Source organism: Dama dama, chromosome 3, assembly GCF_033118175.1.
Source record: "Dama dama isolate Ldn47 chromosome 3, ASM3311817v1, whole genome shotgun sequence".
NCBI classification, from domain to species: domain Eukaryota; kingdom Metazoa; phylum Chordata; class Mammalia; order Artiodactyla; family Cervidae; genus Dama; species Dama dama.
This window is the reverse complement of record NC_083683.1, coordinates 26,203,725-26,228,282: the sequence shown is the minus strand read 5'-3', so window position 1 is coordinate 26,228,282 and position 24,558 is coordinate 26,203,725. Positions and strand designations below refer to the sequence as shown.

General features: G+C 37.3%; 2 protein-coding genes across 3 annotated transcripts in view; both read right to left on the bottom strand.

The window, feature by feature from the left end:
• SYT1 (synaptotagmin 1) overlaps positions 1–24,558 on the bottom strand; it is a 586,784-nt gene that overhangs the window by 518,707 nt on the left and 43,519 nt on the right. The window lies entirely within an intron of this gene.
• Positions 13,170–14,492, bottom strand: LOC133043794 (RNA-binding protein EWS-like). Its single transcript, XM_061125046.1, has one exon. It carries the CDS (start codon positions 14,490–14,492, stop codon positions 13,344–13,346), a length of 1,149 nt encoding a protein of 382 aa, XP_060981029.1. The 3' UTR covers positions 13,170–13,343.

Genomic DNA, 24,558 nt, shown 5'->3' with positions numbered 1-24,558 from the left:
GGATGTTTTATTGAGAATATATATATTTCTCCTAATGAAAGAAACACTTTAATTTTGATCCAGAAATACTATTGCAAACCTTTAACAATGAGAAGAAATCTGTTCTCTGGCTTATTTATTGAATATCATTAGTTCAGTATACATATTAGTATCACAAGCTAAGTAAGCACATAACCCATGAGAAGAATGCAGCAATATTAGATGCTTCCAGAAACAAAGCTTTTTCTTAAAAGAATTACATTAAAATAAAAGTGATTCTAATGATGTAATGCTTCCTCCCCTAGCATCCTTTGCAGTACATGACTTCATCTAGAAACATTAGCTCTCAGAAGTAGTTAAGCATGTAATCCACTCATTTCTTGAGACATACCTAAAGAGTCTTTGTTTTAACCCAGTCTGACAATTATAACCTTCATATAGAATTACAGCTATTTTCACTGGTGGAAGGCACCAGCGAAATGAGGTCTTACTTTGATATGTTTTCTATATAACTCCTCCCGTAACATTATGCTTGTCCACAGACAGTAAGCATATTCTACTTTTTAAAGTAATAAGATAGGCCATTAATTAACTGGGAAACTAAACACAATGGTGTTTTGTGATCAACTGTGATAAGGATATCAGAATAGTCTGTTCCCAGTAAGACTTAAAATATCAGAACTGGATAAGAATTTGCACAGTTGCATTCCAGTTTGGTTTTGTTGATGGGAAGAAAATGCATGAAATATTTAAGCAGTGTATAACTGAAAAGGTAAAGCAATATTATTACATGAATAGCTAGATGGGACTTTTTGGAATCTAAATAGGTCCAATCTAAACATTATCTTATTTATTCAACAAAAAAGTTCTGTGAAGGAAGAAGAGGGTGGGATAACCCTTCTCTGAATAGACTGTCTGGTAAAATTCTAATTTTTGGAAATGGTTAATGTTTCACATATTTAAAAAAAAAAAAAGACAACATTGCTGGGAGGGACCCAAATCTAAAAACACAAAACAGAAATATGGACAGTCCTGTGTTTCTATCAGATGAATAACAGCCACCCTGGGTGTGGGGAAAGAGGGGAAATATGCAGGTAACTTGAAACTGTTTGGACTTTGCTTATTTGGACTGTACATCCTCAATTCGAAGACACAGAAAATTCTAAACAGCTATTAAATTCTACACAGTAGGTATCTGTTTTCAGATTTATTGGTTAATGATCTTGAAACTATTTTCTATGTGTTCTAGAACTGAACAAATAATATGTTATAGATACTGAGATCTAGATTTTGTACTGTCAGAGATGGGAGCTACAAATATGGGAAAGAGGAAAGATATAATTAACTCCATGATGTTGGTTGGAAATGAACTTGAACTTGTTTGAACCTGAACCAGTATGAATTTACAACTTTTGTGATATAGATAGGAAGCAAGAAAGGTAGGAGGGGAGGAAGAAATATATATGGATATGTATGCACATACATATCCACTCCAGTGTTCTTGCCTGGAGAATCCCAGGGACGGGGGAGCCTGGTGGGCTGACGTCTATGGGGTCCCACAGAGTCGGACGCGACTGAAGCGTCTTGGCAGCAGCAGCACATACATATATGGTGGTACATACACCCATCTCTGCTGAAAGGCCAAGAAGTCATGACACCCACAGTAGCAGCAAGAAGATTACCAGGCTGTGAGATCTTGCTTTCAAAACACCTTTCTTTCACTCATATAAACCAAGGCATTTTGATGAAATTAATAGTTTCAGGAGGCAGTCAGGGGAATCAAAGGTGAGTCTGAAGTGACTTCTTATGTCAGAAATTAGGGATATACTCAAATAATGATGGAGTCATGTCAATAGGATATAAGGGCCAGCTTGAGGGGGGCTCTCTCTACCCAAATATGAAACAACCAGAGCGTTAAAATAAATAAGGATTTGTAAGTTTAACTAGCAAACATTGTCTCGGTAGATAGAACCTTAGCTAAGAGATGAAGTGATCTAGCTTAACGTGGCCATAACGGGCCAACATAAAGTAGCAAATGGACGTCACGTGCCTCCTGATACAACCCACTGCAAAGGACATGTCTTGGCTTTGAGATCACTACCCAAAGTGCACAAGTACATCTAATTAGGAGGAAACAAAGGACAAACCTAAATTGAGAAAAAGTCTGCAAACTAACTGGCCATTATCATTAAAAAAAAAAAAAAAAATCCACATCATGGAACAATACCAAGATTGAGAAACTGCCTCCGAGTTTAGGAGATTAAAGAGAGACAAAAATCGAATGAAAAGCATAAGATGGCATTTGCTTTGGAGATAAAAGACATTATTGGGACAACTACTGAAAACTGAATAAGGTCTGTAGATTAGATAATAGTATTATGACTAGTAAATGTTAATTTCCTGATTTAGGTAAGATAATGTCTTTATTTTTAGGAAATGCACACAAGCATTTAGAAAAAGGAAAGAGGAATCATGCCCGCAACTTACTCTTGAGTGGTTCAGGGCAATAATCACGTACACAGAGAGAGAGAGAAAGAGAAAAGGAAAAAAAAAGAGGGGAGGAGGGAAGAAAGAAGAGAGAGAGGAAGGGAGAGAGACAGAGAGAGAGAGACAAAGTAACGGCCTTTGGGGATTCCAAGTGAAGTGAACATAGTAATTCTTTGTAGTGTTCTTGCATTCTTTTCCTATAACTCTGAAATTATGTCAAAAGAAATATTTTTTTAAAAAAGGGGATCTCTGGTGGCTCAGTGCTAAAGAATCCACTTGCAACACAGGAGACTGCCTACAATGCAGGACACATAGGTTCAATCCCTGGGTCAGGAAGATCCCCTGGAGAAGGAAAGGGCAACCCACTCCAGTATCCTTGCTGGGAAATGCCATGGACAGAGGAGCCTGCTGGGCTACAGCCTATGGGGTCGCAAGAGCTGGACATGCCTTAGCGACTAAATCACCACCATTTTTAAAAAGCTCAATGATGGACTTCCCTGGTGGTCTGGTGGTTAAGAATCCGCCTTGCAATGCAAGAAGTAATAGTTCGATGCCTGGTCCAGGAAGATCCCACACACCTTGGGGCAGCTGAGCCCATGTACCAAAACTAATAAGCCCACATTCTGGGTGCTGTGAGCTGCAACTACCGGGCCCACATGCTGCAACTAGAGCCTGCATGCCACAACTACTGAAGCCCATGCACCTTAGACCCTGTGCTCCACATCCAGAGAGGCTACCATAATGGGAGACCTGCACCAGAAACCAGAGAAAGCCTGCGAGCAGCAATGAAAACCCAGCACACAAAATAAAGAAATATTTAAAAAATAAGCTACAAGGATGTTAAAAAAAAAAGCTCAATGATGCAATTTAATTAATATCCTAATTAAATGGTAAGTCAACTCCACACTCTGAGTGTGGAAAAAGCCAAAGGTGGCTACTAGCTACCAAACTGGACTGTAAAGATAAAGAATATTTCCTTCATGGAACTGTGCTGGTCTAGACACTGAACTGGTACAGAATTCAAAAGGATGCTTCTTACATCTCTCCACAGTTGTATGCAGGGAACAGAGAAGATGCCCATATTCTGCATCATGTGGGGAGGGTGCACCATGCTGGTTAGTTTATAGACTCTGAGGAGTGTCTCCGTCCTGACTGTCGAGATTCAAGTCTTACTCTGAGTCATTGGGCAAGTAACATTACAATTCTTTTTTTAAATTTTTTTTATTTTTTACTTTTTTTTTCCCATTTATTTTTATTAGTTGGAGGCTAATTACTTTACAATATTGTAGTGGTTTTTGGCATACACTGACATGAATCAGCCATGGATCCACATGTGTTCCCATCCCGATCCCCCCTCCCACCTCCCTCTCCACCCGATCCCTCTGGGTCTTCTTTTTTTTTTTAATGTTTCCTCATCTCTAAAATAGAGATAAAAGTCTTTCTCATTGTCTATCTCATCATATGAGGATTAAAAGAGTGGAGTAAAGTACTGAAAATGATACTCCTTTATAACTCAAAGGGAATGTTTTAAGTCACATCAAGGGTAGAGCTAAAACCCTTATGTAAAAAATAAAATTGCATGTCATATCCATCACACCCCTATTTAGAAAGATAATCAAGTACCAGTGGTGTGGTTGAACTTAATAATTTTAAGGTCTCTTAATACAGAGACTCTATGATTCCATGATATTAAGACCATTGTCATTCTGCCTTAGAAATGGCTTTATAATGGTTAGCATTTTTAATTGTCTTTTTTTTTATAATTTTCAAAGATAATTTACATATATCCCCTTAATAGAGACAAAGAAAATTGTTTTTTTAATTTTAGAAATACATAAATTTACATTCTAAGAAGTTAAATTACTTGCCAAAAACTAAATAATCAGCAAGTGGCAAGGTGCTATAGAAGGTCCTGTTGAAGACAGGTCCCATAATTTCAAGTTCTTTAAGCCATGTAAGTCCATTAGTTATACATTTGTTGAACACATAGTACGTACAGGACATGCTGGTACCTCCTTGGAAAAATTATATGAATATGGAGAACTGTCTCATATATTCAGTATAAGTGACAGTCTATTTCAAGACCTCCAAACTGATCATAGTATCTCATAGATGAGAGAACTTTATTAGATTTAGAATTGCATAGAGAAAAGTCAAATAATTCTGTACCTCTCTGGGTTTGTGTAATCCTAAGGAAACTTTTGTAAAGAAATATTTAGATGTAACTTTTTGATGCAAGGTAAAATATATTGAAATTTCTGCAGTGATCATAAAAGATATGTTGATTTAAAAAATATTATCTCTTATCTTCTCTTAGACCTAAGCTTCTCTTATATAGTTTTCATGAACTACAGAGACATTCAGAAAAAGAGGCTCTTTTGCTTATTCATAAAATCCAGGTATCGTTTAGTTTTCACCTCATTCTCACCATCTTTTATTTTTCCCTGTCCCTGTCTCTGCAGCACTTTGTGATTCAAGCCATAGAAGAAATTCCAAATAAAATTCAATAACATTGCGATAATCTCAGAAGTACCATGTAAATATACTTTGTATACCTATAAATTGATTCAAACACCATTCGTTGTTAAATATGACTATATCATGGTAGCATACCCAACAAGAAGAAATCTTTTCCAGTATACACCCTTGTAAGCATTTTTACTTATTCTATTCACCCCAAACATTAGAATCATGACCTGACCTGTATATAAAACATAATTGAAACATTTCAGAGTTTTAGGAATTTTAGTGCACACAATTAGAATGTCTTGTATAGATAAAAATCTACTTTAAAGATTCAAAGAATCATTTTTAAGAGTCTCAATGATCATAAATTTTACTATTCTTATTTATGATATACTAGTAGTATTCTCTCCTTAAATAATTTTTGATTAAAAATAATAGCTAACTTCTATTTGTTGCTTTCTACCAGATACTCCAATAAGTATATCTTTGTTGCAATAGTCTTAAATATAGTTTCAGTGATAATATTCCAATTTTATGATTAGATAACTGAAGTCATAGATAATCTGTTAGAGCCATAAAGTAAAGGAAAAACGATCTGAAATCAGGTATGTCTGGCCAGAATTCCTATCTCTTATACTGACTTTCACTTATTACAGCATATTAGGAAAAAATATTAAAGTAATAAAAGGATGAAATTAATTATTTACAATCACACTATAATAATGACTCTAATGAACATTTTGATTAGTTTCCTTTTAATCTTATTTATTTTGTGGTCATCATGGTCTTCATTATTATGAAAGTTATATTGCTAAATAAGATGGATGCCTTTCCCTCTAAAAAGAGGAGAAAATATATATTCAATTAATAGTGCATGGATTGGAAGTATGGACTCTAGAATGAGACTGCTAAGATTGAATCTTAGTACTTTATAAGTGGTACAACCTTGGATAAATTAGCAAATCTGTTTAAACTCTGATTTTCTAATCATTAAGGGTTCATTATTATCATCATTGTTCTCATCATCATATGATGAAAATTTAAATGAGATAAGACAGGTAAAAGCAAAGTTCAGGGAAATGTGGAGGAGAAGAAAGAGAATTGATTTCAACTGAGAAAATCATAGAAGGCTTTGAATTGCCAACTGAGACTTCATTTATACATACAGAGAAACAATACTATTTAATGGGCTCTTCTCCCTCTTCCTCAATTAAAAAAAAAAAAAATTCTCAAAGTGGTTATGTGGGACCTATCATTAAAAATGCATATTTAGAGATCTTTAGGCTGCAAAGTTTATAAAATTACATCTGACTGCATAAAATGAAGAAATGGAAAACACGAATTTTTGAAAATTCAATTGCTTCTTGAATTTGTATTAAAGAAACCTCATTGTGTTTAAGCCATTCCAATATCCCATAGCACACATTTGTAAATAATATAGTCCTATATTCATCTATGATGTCTATTCTGTCTTTCCATGTTCATCTGTTAAATGTCATCTATTAGCTCATAAAACAACTCTGGCAGCTACTACAACTAGAACTTTCTCTGTGACCTTGTAAACCATCTTATAAAAGTGCAGCTAACACCCTTAATATTGTTCTACTAGCAAGAAGTTGTTGCTACATTGTTAACCTAATCATGATTTACCATGACTTTAGCTGGGATTTTCCTTTCAAGTCTATTAATCCAAAGAAAACAGGCTCCTACATATTATTCAAAAAATAAAAATATTTGTATGTATTTTTAAATTTAGATTTTTATAGTTAGTTTATTCTTCTTCCTTAGTATTTCAAAAGGACTAAATTTCATAGCTCTTGAGCCAAAAACACCTTGATGGTACTCTAAAGTACACTGACTCTAATATATAGTGTCTGAGGCTGGCAATGTATATACAAATTATTTCACATATTGGTCTCCATAAGAATGCATTTCTATTCTGAACTACATAATACATATTATTGAAATATTCCGGAGTCAGGAATTGTGGCATACACAGACTTTCTCGTACAGATAAAAATCTATCTTAAGAAACCTATTCAAAGATTTTAAGCATCACCAGAGAAATACTAACGCAATTTTTTACTATCTCTTCCAACACCTGATGTCTAGAACATGTGCCATTACTTAGCATCCAAGAAGCTTTCTATTGGAAGAAGGTGATAGAAATCTCAAAATTAGAGGTGTGTCTCCACCCAAAGAGGTTCCCTGGTGGCTCAGTGGTGAAGAATCCCCCCGCCAAGCAGGAGACACAAGCTTGATTCCTGAGTCAGGAAGATCCCCTGGAGAAGGAAGTGACAACCCACTCCAGTCTTCTTGCCTGTGAAATTCTATGGACAGAGGGACCTGGTGGAGCTCGGGTCCATAGGGTTGCAAAAGAGTAGGATACAACTTAGCGCCTAAACAACAACAACAATTCCACCTGAAGCCGAGGGGAGCAGACAGTCACCATGCAGAGCCCTGAAAGCTTGAGCGTGGACATATACGTTGGGTTATGGGCCAGTAATAGATACCATCCCACTTTGGACTCTTGTATCTTAACATAGTGAGGGAAAGCTGTAAGGAGAGCTAGTGATTATTCTGAGCATAGGAAAAGAGGTGTCAAGTGTCAAGATCAAAGTCCAGTGATCAAGATCAAAGTCCAGTGACAAAGGTACCAGCGGAGTTCTACTTACACCATTCTCTTATTCTGCCTGGTCTAGTTCTTTATTCAGCTGTCCTGGCCTTGCTCAGTATTCAGCTTCTCTTGACGTCTTTCTCAATCTTGAATTCAGTATATTTGGGGAGTTTTTTGGTAAGTTTCCAACACATCATTTTGTTAAAAAAAAAGTTACCTAGAGTGGGTTTCTGTTGATTGTAATCTGGAAACATTATGTTTCTATGTGTCACAATGGTTTTTGATTTTTAAATTATACATGCTTCTATTACAAAAGCAATAACTTTGTTTTCTGGGTGTTTGTATGGCACATATAAACACAAATGCTGAAATTAAAATAATCACATTATCAGTAACTCTCTACCGTCTAGTAATATTCTAAAATTTTATCTCCTATTTCCTTTTCTCCTATTTCCTATTTCCTTATCTCCTATTTCCACATCTCAGTCTCAATTATTGTCTATATCCCAATATCTCATTTATGCTTTTTAACAAAATGCCACCATAATATTGCCTTGAAATTTGAATTTTAATCTAGTATCTCATCAACTTTTATAGAAACTGAAGGTTTTTCTTTAGCATCATTACACAGGATGCACAATATTTCCTTAAATGAATGTCCTACAGTTAACTGTATAATTTTTGGCCATTCAGACTGTATGCCTCTTCCTTCCCATTATATTAATAAGTAATTCTATAAGGAACATCCTTTATATGAAATTTGGCCCCAACTGATGTCTCTATGTATTGTTTTGTTGTTTGCTTTTGTCTAGGGGGTGCTCCGGTGAATAATGCTTCATGAATAACACACCTGTGATGAGGGTCATTTGCACTGTTCAAGAGAGCACTGTCGGTTTAGCCACTCAAGCCTTTTCTATGTTACCAAGAGATTTCTCTCCCAAGCTTAAAAAAGGACCAAAACGTAACCCGCTTATAAGACCTCAGGACAGCCCTCTCGTCTCAGAGCCTGTAGGTTCTGATTCAGTTAGTTCAGTTCAGTTCAGTCGCTCAGTTGTGTCTGACTCTTCGCGACCCCATGAATCGCAGGACCCCAGGCCTCCCTGTCCATCGCCAATTCCCGGACTTCACTCAAACTCATGTCCATCGAGTCGGTGATGCCATCCAACCATCTCATCCTCTGTCATCCCCTTCTCCTCCTGCCCCCAATCCCTCCCAGCATCAGGGTCTTTTCTAATGAGTCAACTGAGCCCTGCCCTAATATTGCTTCCCAGAAAAGCATATTGCACAGACTTGCTGCATGAAGTGAGGCTGGCAGTTTTGTAGGGAGGGATGAGGTTTGGCAGGCGCCCAGCCTGGAATGGAGAGGGCAGCCAGACACAGACTCTTCTCACATCAGGGCTTCCTCAGCCTCTTCTGTGGAGGAATCCAGCCCACTCAGAGCACCTATGGCATCACTGTTTTATTTAAGCCAAAAAAAATGATACTTTTGTAATTTTCTGAGATAAATTATTTTTTATGGGATTTGACATGGGAGTACTTAGAAACCTTACAGAGAACTTAAAAATCTCTTAACAGTGTATGGCTTTTAAAATTTCTAAAAGATGTGTTCAATGTTAACATGAGTTCTTAAGATATAACTATTATTTCTTTGATCTAGCCAACAATTGATGCTTCAATTCTACCTCAAGCCCACCTTCTAGTTTATTTTATATTTAATATGCATCAACATGATGAAACAATCATTTGAGAAGCTAATTTGATCAGATGGGCAAGTGCATGTGTGACTAGGTAGCCAGGGGTATTAACTAGACTTAATTAGACTTAATTATTAAGTCTAGGTCCAGCTTCATTCTGTGATGTTCAGGCTAATGCTAGGGTCCTGACTATAAAAACTAATTGGAATTATATTCAGAAGATAGGAGGGTAAAGAAATCAAAGCCATGAACTCATGAAAAACTGCCCGGACCATAGATGGTGTGAAAAGTGAAAGTGAAGTTGTTCAGTCCTGTCTCGTTGGGACCTCATGGACTGTAGTTCCCAGGCTCCTCTGTCCATGGGATCTTCCAGGCAAGAATACTGGAGTGGGTTACCATTTCCTTCTCCAGGGGATCCTCCTGACCCAGGGATCGAACCTGGATCTCCCACATTGTAGGCAGATGCTTTTACCGTCTGAGCCACCAGGGAAGCTAGAAATGGTGTTAGGAGTATGAATAAAACCATTTTCAAATACTTGAAAGGCTGTTGTGTGGAATATGATTTGTTCTGTCTAGCCATAAGGGGTTGAGCTATAGGTTGAAATATAAGAAAACATTTCAACCCAATAAAGGACAGAAGTTTCTAATAAAGCATGGGGTCAGTTATAACTGCTTTGAGAATTTATACTGAGACTGTGAAGAGGTTTTCCAGTTTATATTGTTGGAAATAAATGAAGTGGCAAAACAGTACTTAAACACAATGGTTTCTTAAGTAGTAAGTGCAGAAGCTTGGACAGGGAAGAGAGTTCTAGCTGTAATTAAAAAGGGTTTCCACAGTTTCAGTGGATACAACTAACCAAGGCACTTGTAGATAAAGAATACTATGCTCCTTCTCTATGTACATCAATAGGAAAAGAAAACTGTATAGATCAAAGGAACAGCTCAATACTAAGCAATAAACTAACTATATCTGCTGGCCCATAAACAGAAACAAAATAGAAGGGAAATAAATGAATTTAACTGGACTGAAATTCAGTTGGAATTAGAAAAAGAGATATATCACCTGAAGAATGTTGGTTTCAATAATCGAATGTCAGCCCTCCTCAACTATTCTTTATTAAAAAAGGAGTTTTGAATGATCTTATTTGCATTACCTGTATCATCACTTACTTCATATAAGATATTTGGTTTGGCCATGATTCCAATATGATTTAACAGAAAACCACACAGTTGGCTAAATAATTTATTGAGACATTTCAATGAAACTAAATAAGAGAATCTGACTCAACAGACAAGTCCTATACATGATTTCAGATCTTGTCTGGCTGGTTCACTTGGAGAGCTGAGCGACCTTATGTCGTTTTTAGAAAAATAAACAACTGCAGCCCAAGTCTTCTACTGGGGTTCTTTTCCCTTAGCTTTTCTTATCATATTTTGGCACAGTCTGCCATTTAAATTAAAATGCTGCTATATAGCACAGGGAGCTTAGCTCAGGGCTCTGTGATGACCAAAAAGATGGGATGGAGGCTCAAAAGGGTGGGAAAACATGTACACATATAGCTGATTCATGTTATACAGCAGAAACTAGCACACCATTGTCAAGCAACTATACTCCAATAAAAAAAAAAAAAGAAGACTATTTCATTTAGACCCAGAGACATCGGATTAAATTCTACAATAAAACATCCCTAAAACATGGCATAATTAAATACCAAAAATGCTAAATGTAGGCTTAAAAATAAATCAGTTTCTTTCATATATTTGGGACTCTTTAAAAATATAGAGAATTTGAGATGGAAAATATTTAGCAAAGCCTGAAAACCTGTTTAAAACATAATGGGTCTCTTTCTTGATCAGCTGATACTATTGTTTATAAAAGTATCTATGATAGCAATTTAAAATCTTCGGTGCAATTGCAAAAGGACTTAAAATCTTAACAATAACATCAGAATTATAGTCAGCATGAGTAGAAGGAACAAACGATTTTGAAACTTAATTTGACAGTATTTGTTGTGATGTCAAATGAGAGAAAAATGGCAAGAAAATAAATTGAAAATACTCTATAAATATAGTAACAAAATAAGAGAGAAAAACATTTGCACAAGTGCATTTCACAAGCTGCAAACAGCAAAAGCTATCATTTTGAATGTTGGGCATTAATCATAGCTAAAATGCCTTCTACAGCAATCCAATTTTTGTTTCCTTTTTCCACTGTTAGCTTATCCTAATTTGTTTCTTTTCATACTGTCTCACAGGGTTCTCATCATTATGAACAAAGATAGTGGAGGTGATGGAATTCCAGTTGAGCTCTTTCAGATCCTAAAAGATCCTAAAAGTTAAAGTGCTGCACTCAATACGCCAGATAATTTGGAAAACTCAGCAGTGGCCACACAACTGGAAAAGGTCAGTTTTCATTCCAATCCCTAAGCAAGGCAATGCCAAAGAATGTTCAAACTACTGCACAATTGCACTCATCTCACATGCTAGCAAAGTAATGCTCAAATTTCTTCAAGCGAGGCTTCAACAGTACATGAACTGAGAACTTCCAGATGTTCAAGCTGGATTTAGAAAAGGCAGTGTAAACAGAGATCAAATTGCCAACATCCGTTGGATCACAGAAAAAGCAAAATAGTTCCAGAAAACCATCTACTTCTGCTTCATTGACTACACCCAAGCCTTTGACTTTATGAATTACAACAAACTGTGGAAAATTCTGAAAGAGATGGGAATACCAGACCATCTGACCTGCCTCCTGAGATCTGTATGCAGGTCAAGAAGCCACAGTTAGACCTGGACATGGAACAACAGAGTGGTTCCAAATTGGGAAAGGAGTATGTCAAGGCTATGTATTGTCACCCTGCCTATATGCAGAGTATATCAAATGAAATGCCAGACTGAATGAAGCATAAGCTGGAATCAAGGTTGTACGGAGAAATATCAATAACCTTAGATATGCAGATGACACTATTTTTATGGCAGAAAGCAAAGAGGAATTAAAGAGTCTCTTGATGAAAGTAGAAGAGCAGCGTGAAAAAGCTAGCCTAAAACTCAACATTAAAAAACTAAGGTCATGGCATCCTGTCCCATTACTTCATGGCAAAAAATGGGGAAACAGTGGAAACAGAAACAGACTTTATTTTCTAGGGCTCCAAAATCACTGCAGATGGTGACTGCAGCATTGAAATTTAAAGACTTTCCCCTTGGAAGAAAACCTATGACCAACCGAGACAGCATATTAAAAAGCAGAGACATTATTTTACCAACGAAGGTCCATCTAGTCAAAGCTATGGTTTTTCCAGTAGTCATGTTGGATGTGAAAGTTGCACCTTTAAGAACATTGAGCGCTGAAGAATCGATGCTTTTGAACTGTGGTGCTGGAGAAGAGTCTTGAGAGTCCCTTGGACTGCAAGGAGACCCAACTAGTCAATCCTAAAGGAAATCAGTCCTGAATATTCATTGGAAGGACTGATGCTGAAGCTCCAATACTTTGGCCATCTGATGCAAAGAACTGACTCATTGGAAAAGACCCTGACGCTGGAAAAGATCGAAGGCAGGAGGAGAAGGGGACGACAGAGGATGAGATGGTTGGATGGCAATACAGACTTGATAGACATGAGTTTGAGCAAGCTCCAGGAGTTGGTGATGGACAGGGAAGCCTGACGTGCTGCAGTCCATGGGGTCTCAAAGAGTTGGACACAACTGAGAGACTGAACTAAACTGAATTCTAGTTTCTTTATTATTATTATTTTTTTATAAACATTTGGAATTTTATTAAAAAAAAAAAAAATCACAACCATGAACATTGTTACAGTTAGAGGCCCTCTTGGTTCTCCACAATGATACTGAGCATGCTCACAAGGGGTTCCCATTGTTTAGTCTTAAACAACCATCTTTAAAATCAGGAAAAAAAAAAAAACTCAGCACACTACCATTTAACTTGTTTTAATGTTTCTTCACAAATGGTGAAAAATACTAAAGTACAGACAAGGAATAATCATAATGTTGTGGCCAACATTATAAATATGGAATTATAAATTTAAAACATTTTCTGGTTTAAAAAATAAATCTGGTAGTCAATGCAGCTCTGCGGGTCTCTGCGTCTAGTAGGGCCGGTCTCTGCGCTCCTGACGGTGCTCGCCTTTATCCATCTTTCCAGGTCCTCCTCGCCCGCCTCGCCGTCCTCCCATCTGTTCCATCAGTGGTCCAGGGGGCCCCCCAGGGCCACCTCGTCTTCCACCACCAAAGCCACCACGGTCCATGCCCCGGCCGCCGCGGAAGCCACCTCTGTCTCCACCACGGCCGCCTCTGAACATTCCACCGGGACCACCGCGGTCCATGAGGCCACCTCTTCCTCCCCGCATGCCTCCAGGGCCACCTCTGCCGCGGTCACCGCCCGGGGGTGGGAAAGGTGGTGGGAGGAAGCCTTCAGGCTTCGGGGCCTTACACTGGTTGCACTCTGTTCTCCAGGCGAAGTTCTGGTTTCCACAGCCGGGGTTGGGGCACTGCCAGTCTCCAGCTCGGTGCTGGACATTTCCTCCTCCAGACGGGTTCCCCCGGGAACCGCGAGGCCCTCTTGGTGGGAAGCCTCCTCTGTCTTCTCCGCGGCCTCCCATGCGCCCCATGGGTCCTCCAGGACCTCCTGGGCCCCCTGGACCTCCTCGGAGCGGCGGCGGCATCCCCCTGCCCTCGCGCGGCGCCATGCCTCCTCGCATGCTGTTCATGGGCGGCTTCTTCCGAGCGAGAGAGACTTTAAGTTTGCTCCCTTGGAAGTCTTTCCCGTCAAACCATTCAACAGCAGTTTTGGCGGTTGGAGGGTCTTCATAAGACACTGTAGCATCGCCTTTGGGCTTTCCCGTTTCCTTGTCCAAGTAAATATGGATCATGGGTTGTCCAGTCCTCTTGTTCATCTTAACAACTCCACACTGCTTAAAGAAGTCTACCAGATCATCGAGAGTCACACTGTCATTGAGTCCTTGCACGTAAATTGCACTGTTGTCAGAGTCTTCGTCTGGATCTACAGGTGGGCCTAAATCAAGATCTGGTCCTTCATCCATGGGTCCACCAGGCTTATTGAAGCCACCTCGCTCTCCAGCGCTGCCCATTCCACCGCGTCCTCCTCCCCGCCCACCTCTGCTCATGCCTCCACGATCAAATCCCCCTCTTCCCCTGCCCCGGTTATCAGGGCCACTCATGCTCCGGTTCTCTCCTGGTCCGGAAAATCCTCCAGACTCCTGCCCATAAACACCCATCTAGTTTCTTTAATAAGGCCAGAAGTTTTATCATTGCAACTTGTGGTTCTCAACCTTGGCTATGCATCCGAATCACTTGAGTTTTCAATATTGTTTTGAGGGTTCTACCTCAGACCCACTGAAATCAGAGTCTTAGGAGGGACCTGGAAATTAAACTTGCTGTTTAAAAACTTCTCTGCTGATGCTTCTGCAGCAGGGATGCTTGGGAACCATGGGTCTATTATTAAAATAGTCCCCTGGCTCTACTTCTAATTGCAGAAATCACTCCCTGTGTTCTAGCCAATCTGGTTTGAGACACCACTTCAATCTTCCTAAACTGTCTCTTTAATGATAGTATATTTTGATTCTAAAACTTTCAATAGCTCATAATTGATATCCAGTCTACCTTTTTTAAGATATTACCAGTCATCTTTCAAGGTACATCTCAAAAGGCACTTCCTGAGAGATGCCCACTTTCACAACTCATGATAAGTTATCACAACTTGTTTGGAATCCCCATTCAGTCTGTACCAACCGTGGGATACTTATAACCTTCACTTCTGTATTATGTCTGTACATGTTGTATTTTTGCATTAGATTACATGTAAATTAAGGATAGTTACAATATATTGTGCATAAATGATTCACAAAAGTAGATATTTGTTTGTATGAAATAACATATGAAAAGACATAGAAAACAAAAGAGCATTCTTAACTCAGAGTTAAATTCAGAGGCTTTATGAGCAGAAAAATAAGAACTGTCTCTGAGACAATGTTTGAGTTCTATATGTCTTTAAACAGACATCACAAGGTGTAGGGAACCATACACTATTGCACATCATCCTCAGAGCTATAATTCATATGCCTATTCAAACTTATGCAAATGAGGACATTAAAGTGGAAACGTATATATAACATGTGCATCAATAAAAGAAAACAAATTACTCTATAATTTGTTGCTGTTAAAGTAGGCTTAACTTGTTAAACTGCTTGGTGGCTAAGACACATGAAAACATCTGCTGCAGATGGTCCCAGGTTATTATCACCATAGATTCTAGGAATAAACCCAGGAAACAAAAATCCTTTTCTTTGTGTTTTCAGTCCCCAGTTATGCACCTCATGCTTCAATATGAAAACAACTCTTTCCTCCCACCCATGGAAATACTTTTCAGGGTACTTTACTGAAGTCTCCATTTCTTCAGCCACCCAGTCATTTCCCCAAAATCTTTTTGAAAACTGACTTGAAATCTATTTTCTCAGAATTTTACTCAGGGATGCATTTTATAGGGGAGCAAAAGAATAATTAATTGAAGATTAGTGCCATCTTTCAGTGTTGAAAAAGTCAATAAGTTGTCTTACTTAAGAGTTAGAACAATATGCATGATAAATAAAGATTATTATCGGTACTTTGCATATAAAAAACTAAAATTAGATGAATTGATATTCCCAAGGTAAGTCCAGTTTAGTGCCCTTTCCAAAATACCCTGTTTTCTCAAAGATATTTAAATTTTTAGGGGACTCTTAGAGATACAATTAGTATTTTTTAATAGGAATATATTACACCCTTTCAATCTCCCCACTTACGTGACTAGTGACGCATAAGGCTAATTTATTCATCACCTAGATCACTGATTAATAATTAATTTCAATTATTGTGAGTTTAATCATTTTCTATATATATCATTGTGAGTCAAGTAAATCACATATTTTACCGGATCAAATAAATATTGCAAAATATTTGATTGTTATTCAATCAAAGCAAAAAAACAAACAGTGACAACAACAAAAGCCCCTAAAACTCACATACTGGTAAAATTCAGTTAAAGATCTGTTTGGAACAAAGAAAGAAGGAAGACTTCTGTGTTTAACAAAAATCATAACTACCATCAGCTGAGGAAATTTTTCAACTAATCTGGAAAATGTGAACAATACAGCGTTCTGCAAGCAGGCATACACTTAAAATTATTATGAGATCTAGAGAGAAAATACATAAAGTTTCTCATATATCAATAAAATATCCAATATTATGTTAAATAGAAATTTGATACTCTTCTGAAGAAATATCAAACTTTAAATTTCTTCTCAAGTGTTTACTCAGCTAATAGAGAAAAAAGAATATGTTTATGATAAATTTTTTCTTTTGGCCACACCACGCAGCATACCGTATCTTAGTTCCCCAGCCAGGGATCAAACTTTGAACTCCTGTAGTGAAGCATGGAGTCTAACCACTGGACCACTAGGGAATTTCCTAGTCTAAAATTATCTAACAATTCTTGGTCACTATTAGATCTCGAAGTAAGTAGAGACTGATCTAAAACGAGTATGATTACAAATTGTATGAAAAAAAGAAAAGGAAAACAATAGATAAATAAAACAAATCTTTAAAGGATAAAGAAGTGAAATTTAGAATTTGGTTCCCTGAAAAAGAAGCCATCACTCTTAAGATTTCTATGGGAATCAAGAGTACTTTGATTTGCTTATGACAAAGTTAAGATGTTTTATTTAAGTCATCTGAGAAGAGACACAACAACACATCCTGAGAATAAATAAAAGGATTTCACTTACAATTAAAAGTAAAATTTCACTTTCCATTCTGATGTAAGTTAATATACCTAAATAGATTTGTAACATACTTTCAACCAATGGACTGTCTCACTTGTCTTTATTAATTCAAGGCACATGCTAAAAAATGGCAGTTACTGAGTGGGCTTTCCCAGGAAGCGCTGGAGGAAACGTTTAGATGGCCACACAGTAATCCTACACATGTGTGCATTTTGTTCTGCCTTAGTATATATGTGCTTGGATGTCCTGCCAATACCTGATAGCTAATATGTTGCAAATTAAGCTTTTACTTACTAAAAATATCTCCCTCACAAAGTATTTTGCATGTAAAGCTCCTTTTGACTTCACATCTGACTGCCTTTCTCTGTAACATGTCCCCAGTGATTACTGAGACTTGAGAATACTTCCATGGCCTAGTGTATCTTATTTATGTTTATTTATCAAAGTCAAGGTCTAGGATCATTATAATAACCCGTGTCTTTTTATTTTTAGGGTGTGTAAAACTTCTAGAATAATCTCTAAGTTTATTTTCCTAATAATGTTCTATTCAACATTACATCACAGCCTTGCATTCAAAAGTATCTATCGCTCGCATTTTCTTAATCCCATTCTCTTCAATCTTATCTTTGTTTATTCTGATATAGCTATTCTGTTTTAGCAATTTCAGTGTTTTTATCATTATCTCTTCATTTACCTTTACTACTTATCAGCCGATGCTTTGTGTATTACAGAACAAACACTAGGTATTCATTTCTCAAAAGGGCAAGAAATAAGTAAAGAAGAAAAGAAATAAGGGAAGAAGGGGGAATGGAGTAAAGTATAATAAGAAACCCGTTCTCATTTTCTGTGATATTATAGCTGACCCATATCTAATATTCCGTCCCTGATATTACCTTTCTTGTGTACCCCAATTCTAAATTCCCTTGCACACATTCCACACAGGAAACTCATAGAAACATCATAGAAACTCACCCAGGAAGACATGGAATTAGGAAGTCAGACATAGATGTCACCAATTACGCTGTACTTTGAGTCTTGTAGAAGACTTTGTGATTCTATTAATACAGTCAGTATAGTGGGCAAGTGCTCATCACATTCAATAATTTAACAACGTGGGGATACACTCTAAGACTCCACCATCACTAATTTGTTTAGAATAAAGAGGGAACAAGAAATAAGGCAATGGCAAAGGGGTTTCCTGGGAATTAAGTCACCTTACTTTCCCAGAAAGTCACCAAATCCATCATCACAAAGCCTTAGAGAGGTTAAAGCTGTCTACACTTATGTTCACTTTAACTTTCACCTACTCCTCACCCATCATCCTGACTTCTGGTCTCTTAAGTCCATTGAAACAATCCTTGCTGAGATTCCCAGTGATTTCCATTGTCACTAAATCTAATTAACATTTCTCAGACTTCAGGTGATATAACAGCAGTTTTTGACACAGACAATATCTTCCCCCACTTTCAAAATGTATTTTTCACTGGTCATCTGTCACATTGTCTTATACTCCTTCCTATGTGCCCCCTCTTTGTCACTTGCAGGTTCATTTGCATATGTAGTTGAGTCCCTAAGTTGTGTCCGACTCTTTTGCAACTCTATGGGCTATAGCCCACCAGGCTGTTCTGTTCATGATATTTTCCAGGCAAGAATACCAGACTGGGTTGCCATTTCCTTCTCCAGGGGATCTTCTAGATGCAGGGATTGAACCCAGATCCCCTTCATTGGCATACATTAAACAGTGGAGTACCTCGAAGTTCAGATTTAGGCTTCCCTTCTTTTTATTCTATGCTCTCTTTCACTTCCACAGTTTGAAAAATGACCTAACACAAATGATTTCTTCTGAGCTCTAAGTCAATATATTCAATTTCCTATAAGACATCTCTTCTAGGATTTATTTCCAAACACACATTCACGTCCAAAATAAAATTCACAATCTTCCCACCCACTCGGTGCATTTTCCATCTCGATGAATAACACCCACATCCATCTAGCTTCACAAGCCAGAAAACTCCTCCTGATGACAAACTAATCTGTCCGCTTCCACCTCAGGGTCCCTTTAGTTTCCTCACAACACTGCAGCTTGGATGATCATTTAAAAACGAAAATCTGATCGCCTCCCTCCCCATTCAAGCCCTCTCAGTGGCCTCCTGTCACTCCTGGACAAATCTTGACATGTTCTAAAATCCTTCATGGTCCCTATTTCTGTAATCTTTTCTTATAGCATATTATTAGGTCTCTCTCTACTTAAGCAGCATGGCCTTTTCAGTCCTTTGCCCTCTTGCAAGAATTTGCCAGGATTCTTTCACCCATATGTATCATCAAGTTAATTTCGGCTGTGTCCTCTAGCTATCAGCTCATGTGTACCTTACTCAGGAAACCCTGGCTTATCCAGAAAGGCAAAATGTGCTTATAATAAGCTCTCAGAACACTATATATCTTACTTTCTCTTGTAGCATTTTTCAGAGCTGTAACTTAACATTTTCTGTGATGACGATAATTACTCTTTCTCCTTTCGTAGCTTACAATTTTCATGAAGGCAAAGGCTGTGCTTGTTTTTGCTTCTCTTTGTATCCAAAATGCCTATCACATAGCAAGAAATCAATAAACACCAACTGAATAAATGAACAATGAGTATTTGTGATCCGAACTGGACAGGTGTAAATATCTAGGGATTAATGCTTGTATGAGGTATGTGTGCGGTATTTAACACTGTAAGGACTAAGTTAAAATGACATACTATCAGACTATAGAAGAATCACAAGTAACTGGATTATATTAAGGTACGTGTTAGTTATCGAAGCACCAGCTTGATGATGACAATATTCAAGCATAAATACTATTTAATGATGATAATTATCTGCATTTTTCTTCAGTGAGGATAATGAAGATCAAATCTCTATATGTACTTATATCTGTATATCTAATTGGCAGAAATTACAAAAGGACTGATATTTAACTAGAAGGAAATATGGCAACAAATAAATCTGGTTAGAATGAGTCTTGTAACATTCTCTGGGGATACAAGGGTAAAGTATATATATGTGCCTGGATTTTTTTTCCCCCATGTGTAAAGCCTATTCTTGTATTCATGATTTTTGTTGCAGTCAGAATTTAGATTCTTAACAGTAGAAAGAAATTATATATTCTGGAAAAATTTTAAGACAAAATCAGAAAAACAAGGAAAAGAAGGAAAGAGGAAAAACAAGGAAAGAGATGAAGCACGAACAGTTTAGAAGCAATTCACTCTGAGAGACATTTTGTAAATGAGTGGCTGATAAGAAATAATGGCATATTCTAATCCCAGAAAGCCACTAAACCAATCGTATGTTTATATAAAGTATAAACATACTCACTTGGGAAATATTTATAAGTTAATGAAATTGTGAAAGGGGGCATGGAATCTGCATGGAGGCTAAAACAGAAGAGAAATATAATGTATGCACTGAACGCTAGCAGTAAGATAAGCATTTCTTTGTCATAAAATGCAGTTTCCAGGTTTTTTCTGTCCTGAAGAGATTGTGAATATTTTTGGTTGACTGAAATGGCTTTAATTATACATTAATGAACCATGTTCAGATTTTAAATCAATTATTTGTGAAAATATTTAATATTGCTCAGTGTACCAGAAACTGATTGATCCTCAGGTCAGTTCAGTCACTAAGTCATGTCCGACATGGACTGCAGCACGCCAGGCTTCCCTGACCATGACCAGCTCCCAGAGCTTACTCAAACTCATGTCCATTGAGTTGGTGATGCCATCCAACCATCTCATCCTCTGTCATCCCCTTTTCCTCCCACCTTCAATCTTTCCCAGTATCAAGGTTTTTTCCAATGAGTAAGTTCTTCACATCAGGGAGCCAAAGTATTGGAGCTTCAGCTTCAGCATCAGTCCTTCCAATGAATATTCAGGACGGATTTCCTTCAGAATGGACTGGTTGGATCTCCTTGCAGTCCAAGGGACTCTCAAGAGATTTCTCCAACGCCAAGTTCAAAAGCATCAATTTTTTGGCACTCAGCTTTCTTTATAGTCCAACTCTTACATCCATACATGACCACTGGAAAAACCTAATGATTGATCCTAATGAAGTATTAAAACTGATTGCCTAGAAATGCCAGGTAAGAGATCCCACCCAGACATGTAGTGATTCTTCTAAGAGCCGAAATAGTAGACTCTGCCCTCAACCTAACCATGAGTCCTTCTTAATTCATTATAGTCCCAACATTTTCTTAAGCTTATTTTATTTATAGAAATAAGGAATAAAACAGGATAAACTGGAAACATTATAAAAATAAAAATAATGATTGGAACATGGCATAACTATGTTTTAGAGATTAGGGGGAAAAATCATGGCTTTACATTAGGGGCAATAGACCAAAATGATTAACACAAGTTTTGGTCCAAGAATGAACTGTTGAATCCTGTTCAGCTCTGTATTGTTAAAATATGCAATCATTAAAACTGGCAGAAATGGGGGCCTGAGTGTCTGTTATCTTTGAAGTTGTACGAGGTTCCCTAAAGGCAACATTATATTTAGAAATTATATAACTGGTACTCAAAACACAAAAAGCACTTATCTTCAAATTCTCCAAGTTTAAATATACTATTTCAACCAGAATAACGGAATAAGACAGAGTCCATGGGTTTTGAAGTTACAAATTCCATGAATATTAGTTGAATGAGTAAATAGAATTTTTACAGAATTCTCAATATTGTGGATACGAGGAAAACAAAAGTGAAGAAGGGTAAAGTGATTTGCTCCAGATTGAACCACCAGCCTGTGAAGTCCAAAGAACATTCGACAGATTCTCTTCTTTGAGTTTCTGAAAACTCTGGCTTTCTATCACTTGCCAGGGGCAAACTGAATTTATGCATATATAAAGAGAGAGTGATTTATATAAAAGCATTGGTGTCTTTGTGTAAACAAGGAGATGAAGTAACTAGAAAAAAAAATAAGATTAGTGTGATCTAAAAATTTCTACTTCTAATAAACCCAATTACTTACACCTTTGGGGCATAAAATTAATTTGCATATTTCCTATGAAATGTGGCTATTGGCCTAGTAATTTCAGATATTGGAGTCAGACTTCAAGAAATGGTTGGAGAAATGCCTTTCTTCCCTCTATAGCTGAGAGGTAATTCAAATTATTCCTTCCTTTCAAAGCATTGCACACAGAAATAACCACTGTTTTATGTAAGCAGCCATCTTGATCATTTTGCTTACGTTAAGAACTTGTGATTTTGATACTGCTTTTCTGGCTGTAAGGCATACACAAACCCACATTTTCATCTCATTTGACAAATAAAAAGTAGCTTCATGACAGTAATAACTGGGAGGCAGATCAGAGTTTCTGACCTAACTGCACACGGTATTTTATATTTTGGCTTCAATAACATGCCTTTTGAGACTTCCTTCAGTACCTAAAAGGAGAATTTAGTAGTTAATGCTCTAATAAGTATGAAACTTCTAGAAAGGAGGACTTCTTTGAAGATGTAAATCTCTAAGCATTATCATCTAGACTTGATCACTTTGCTAGGATCTCTTGGTCCTTTTATCAGAGAAATGTTCCAAATATACATACATAGTATTATCTTTTGATTTTACACATCCTCACATAATTTGATTAATTTTCCATATAATACAGGCAATTATGATATCATCAAGCTACTAAGTGAATCTCTCTCATTGTTCAGTCCCTAAGTCATGTTAGAGTCTTTGCGACCTCAAATACTGCAGCATGCCAGGCTCCTCTGTCCTCCACGATCTCCCAGAGTTGGCTCAAATTCTTGTCTATTGAGTCAGTGATGTTATCTAACCATTTCATCCTCTGCCACCCCCTTCTCCTTTTGCCTTCAATCCTTCCCAGCATCAGGGTGTTTTCCAATGTCAGCTCTTCTCATCAGGTGGCCAAAGTATCAGAGCTTCAGCTTCAGCATGTGCTTCCAATGAATATTGAGGACTGAGTTCCTTCAAGATTAACTGGTTTGATCCCCTTGCCCAAGGGACTCTCAAGAGTCTTCTCTAAACCACAGTTCAAAAGCATCAATTCTATGGTGCTCAGCCTTCTTTATGGTCCAAATCTCACATCTGAACATGACTACTGGAAAAACCATAGCCTTAACTATATGGACTTTTGTCAACAAAGTGATATCTGCTTTTTAATATACTATAGAGGTTTGTCATCTCTTGGGGTGGCTTTTTAATATATCATGTCTTGCAGAAAGAATAAATGAAGACTGTCTTTTCTGCTTCTTGCCTACTCCATGAACTTGGATACCATTTTTTTCCCTGTTATAAAATAATCATAATATCCAATTTCTGGAAATAAATTCTTGAGTTTATGAAGCTCCTACCCCAGAACCTAAACACAAAAAGGCTTAATTTCTCTTCTGAGAGCAACTTTACCATAAATATATGCTTGAACAAATCAAAACACAAAAATCTAACCTTTAAATAATTTACTTCAAAAAGTCAATACCAGTAGGTAGCATTAAAGTGCCAGAATTAAGCTTTTCATGTGCAGTTATGAAGTCCTAATCATCTTTGTATTCACAAGATGCAGCATAACCCCTGGCATAAATAGGCACTCAAATCCAAGTTTAAGAGATGAGATGAAATGAAATGGCAGAATGACCTCGGGGAGGAACACTGTGTGCTCTGGCAGAGTGAAAACAGGGTTCAGAACATGGCTTTCTCCTGGTAGGGACCCTTCCCGACCACTCCCAGTCTGATCCCTACCTGCAAGAAGACAGAGAACTATGCTGCTTGTTCTAATTTCACTTCCGTGTCATTCCTCTTACATGCTAATTTCAGTATGAGCGGGTGGCCAAGGACAACTCACACTCCTGCTGAGGTCGTCGCTTCCCCCATTTTTTTCTCAGTAGCAATTCTGCCATTGGACATGCTCAGTATTTTATTTTTTGGTATATCTGTCTGCCTTTCCCATTAGAATATAAACTCCATGAGGGCGAACATTTTTATCTGTTTTATTCACTGCTATATCTTTAGCACGCACTCTGGCACCTCACGGGTACCAGAATTGGTTGAATTATTTGAATAAACTTCCACTCATCATAAGGAAATTATTTTTGCATTAGGTCTCCTTCTATTTTTTGGGATAGACATACAAATGCCTAGAATAAAATTAGTTATCAGCAGCTAATAGGAGTAATGTTTAATCTTTTCTATTTTGTTTGTTTTTCTACAGTTTAAACACCTTAATATTATTTAATATAACTGAATTCATCCCCTATTTCCATGAAAAGAAGCACTTTCTATAGTTGTAGTTTCTAAATACACACATTTATTTATTTAATTCATATCTTTACTCAGTGGCTTGATTGAGAGTATACTAAAAACACTGCTTAGAGTTTTTCAGATTCCTTGAAAAATATTACAAAGAGGAGTACTCCTAAATTATGGAGATTTTTAGCTTACTTCAGCAAAGGAAAAACTCATCAGTGTTTGCAAGTTACGAGAAACCTACCTGGAAAAATAAAACTTCCTGGATGCAACATTTCATG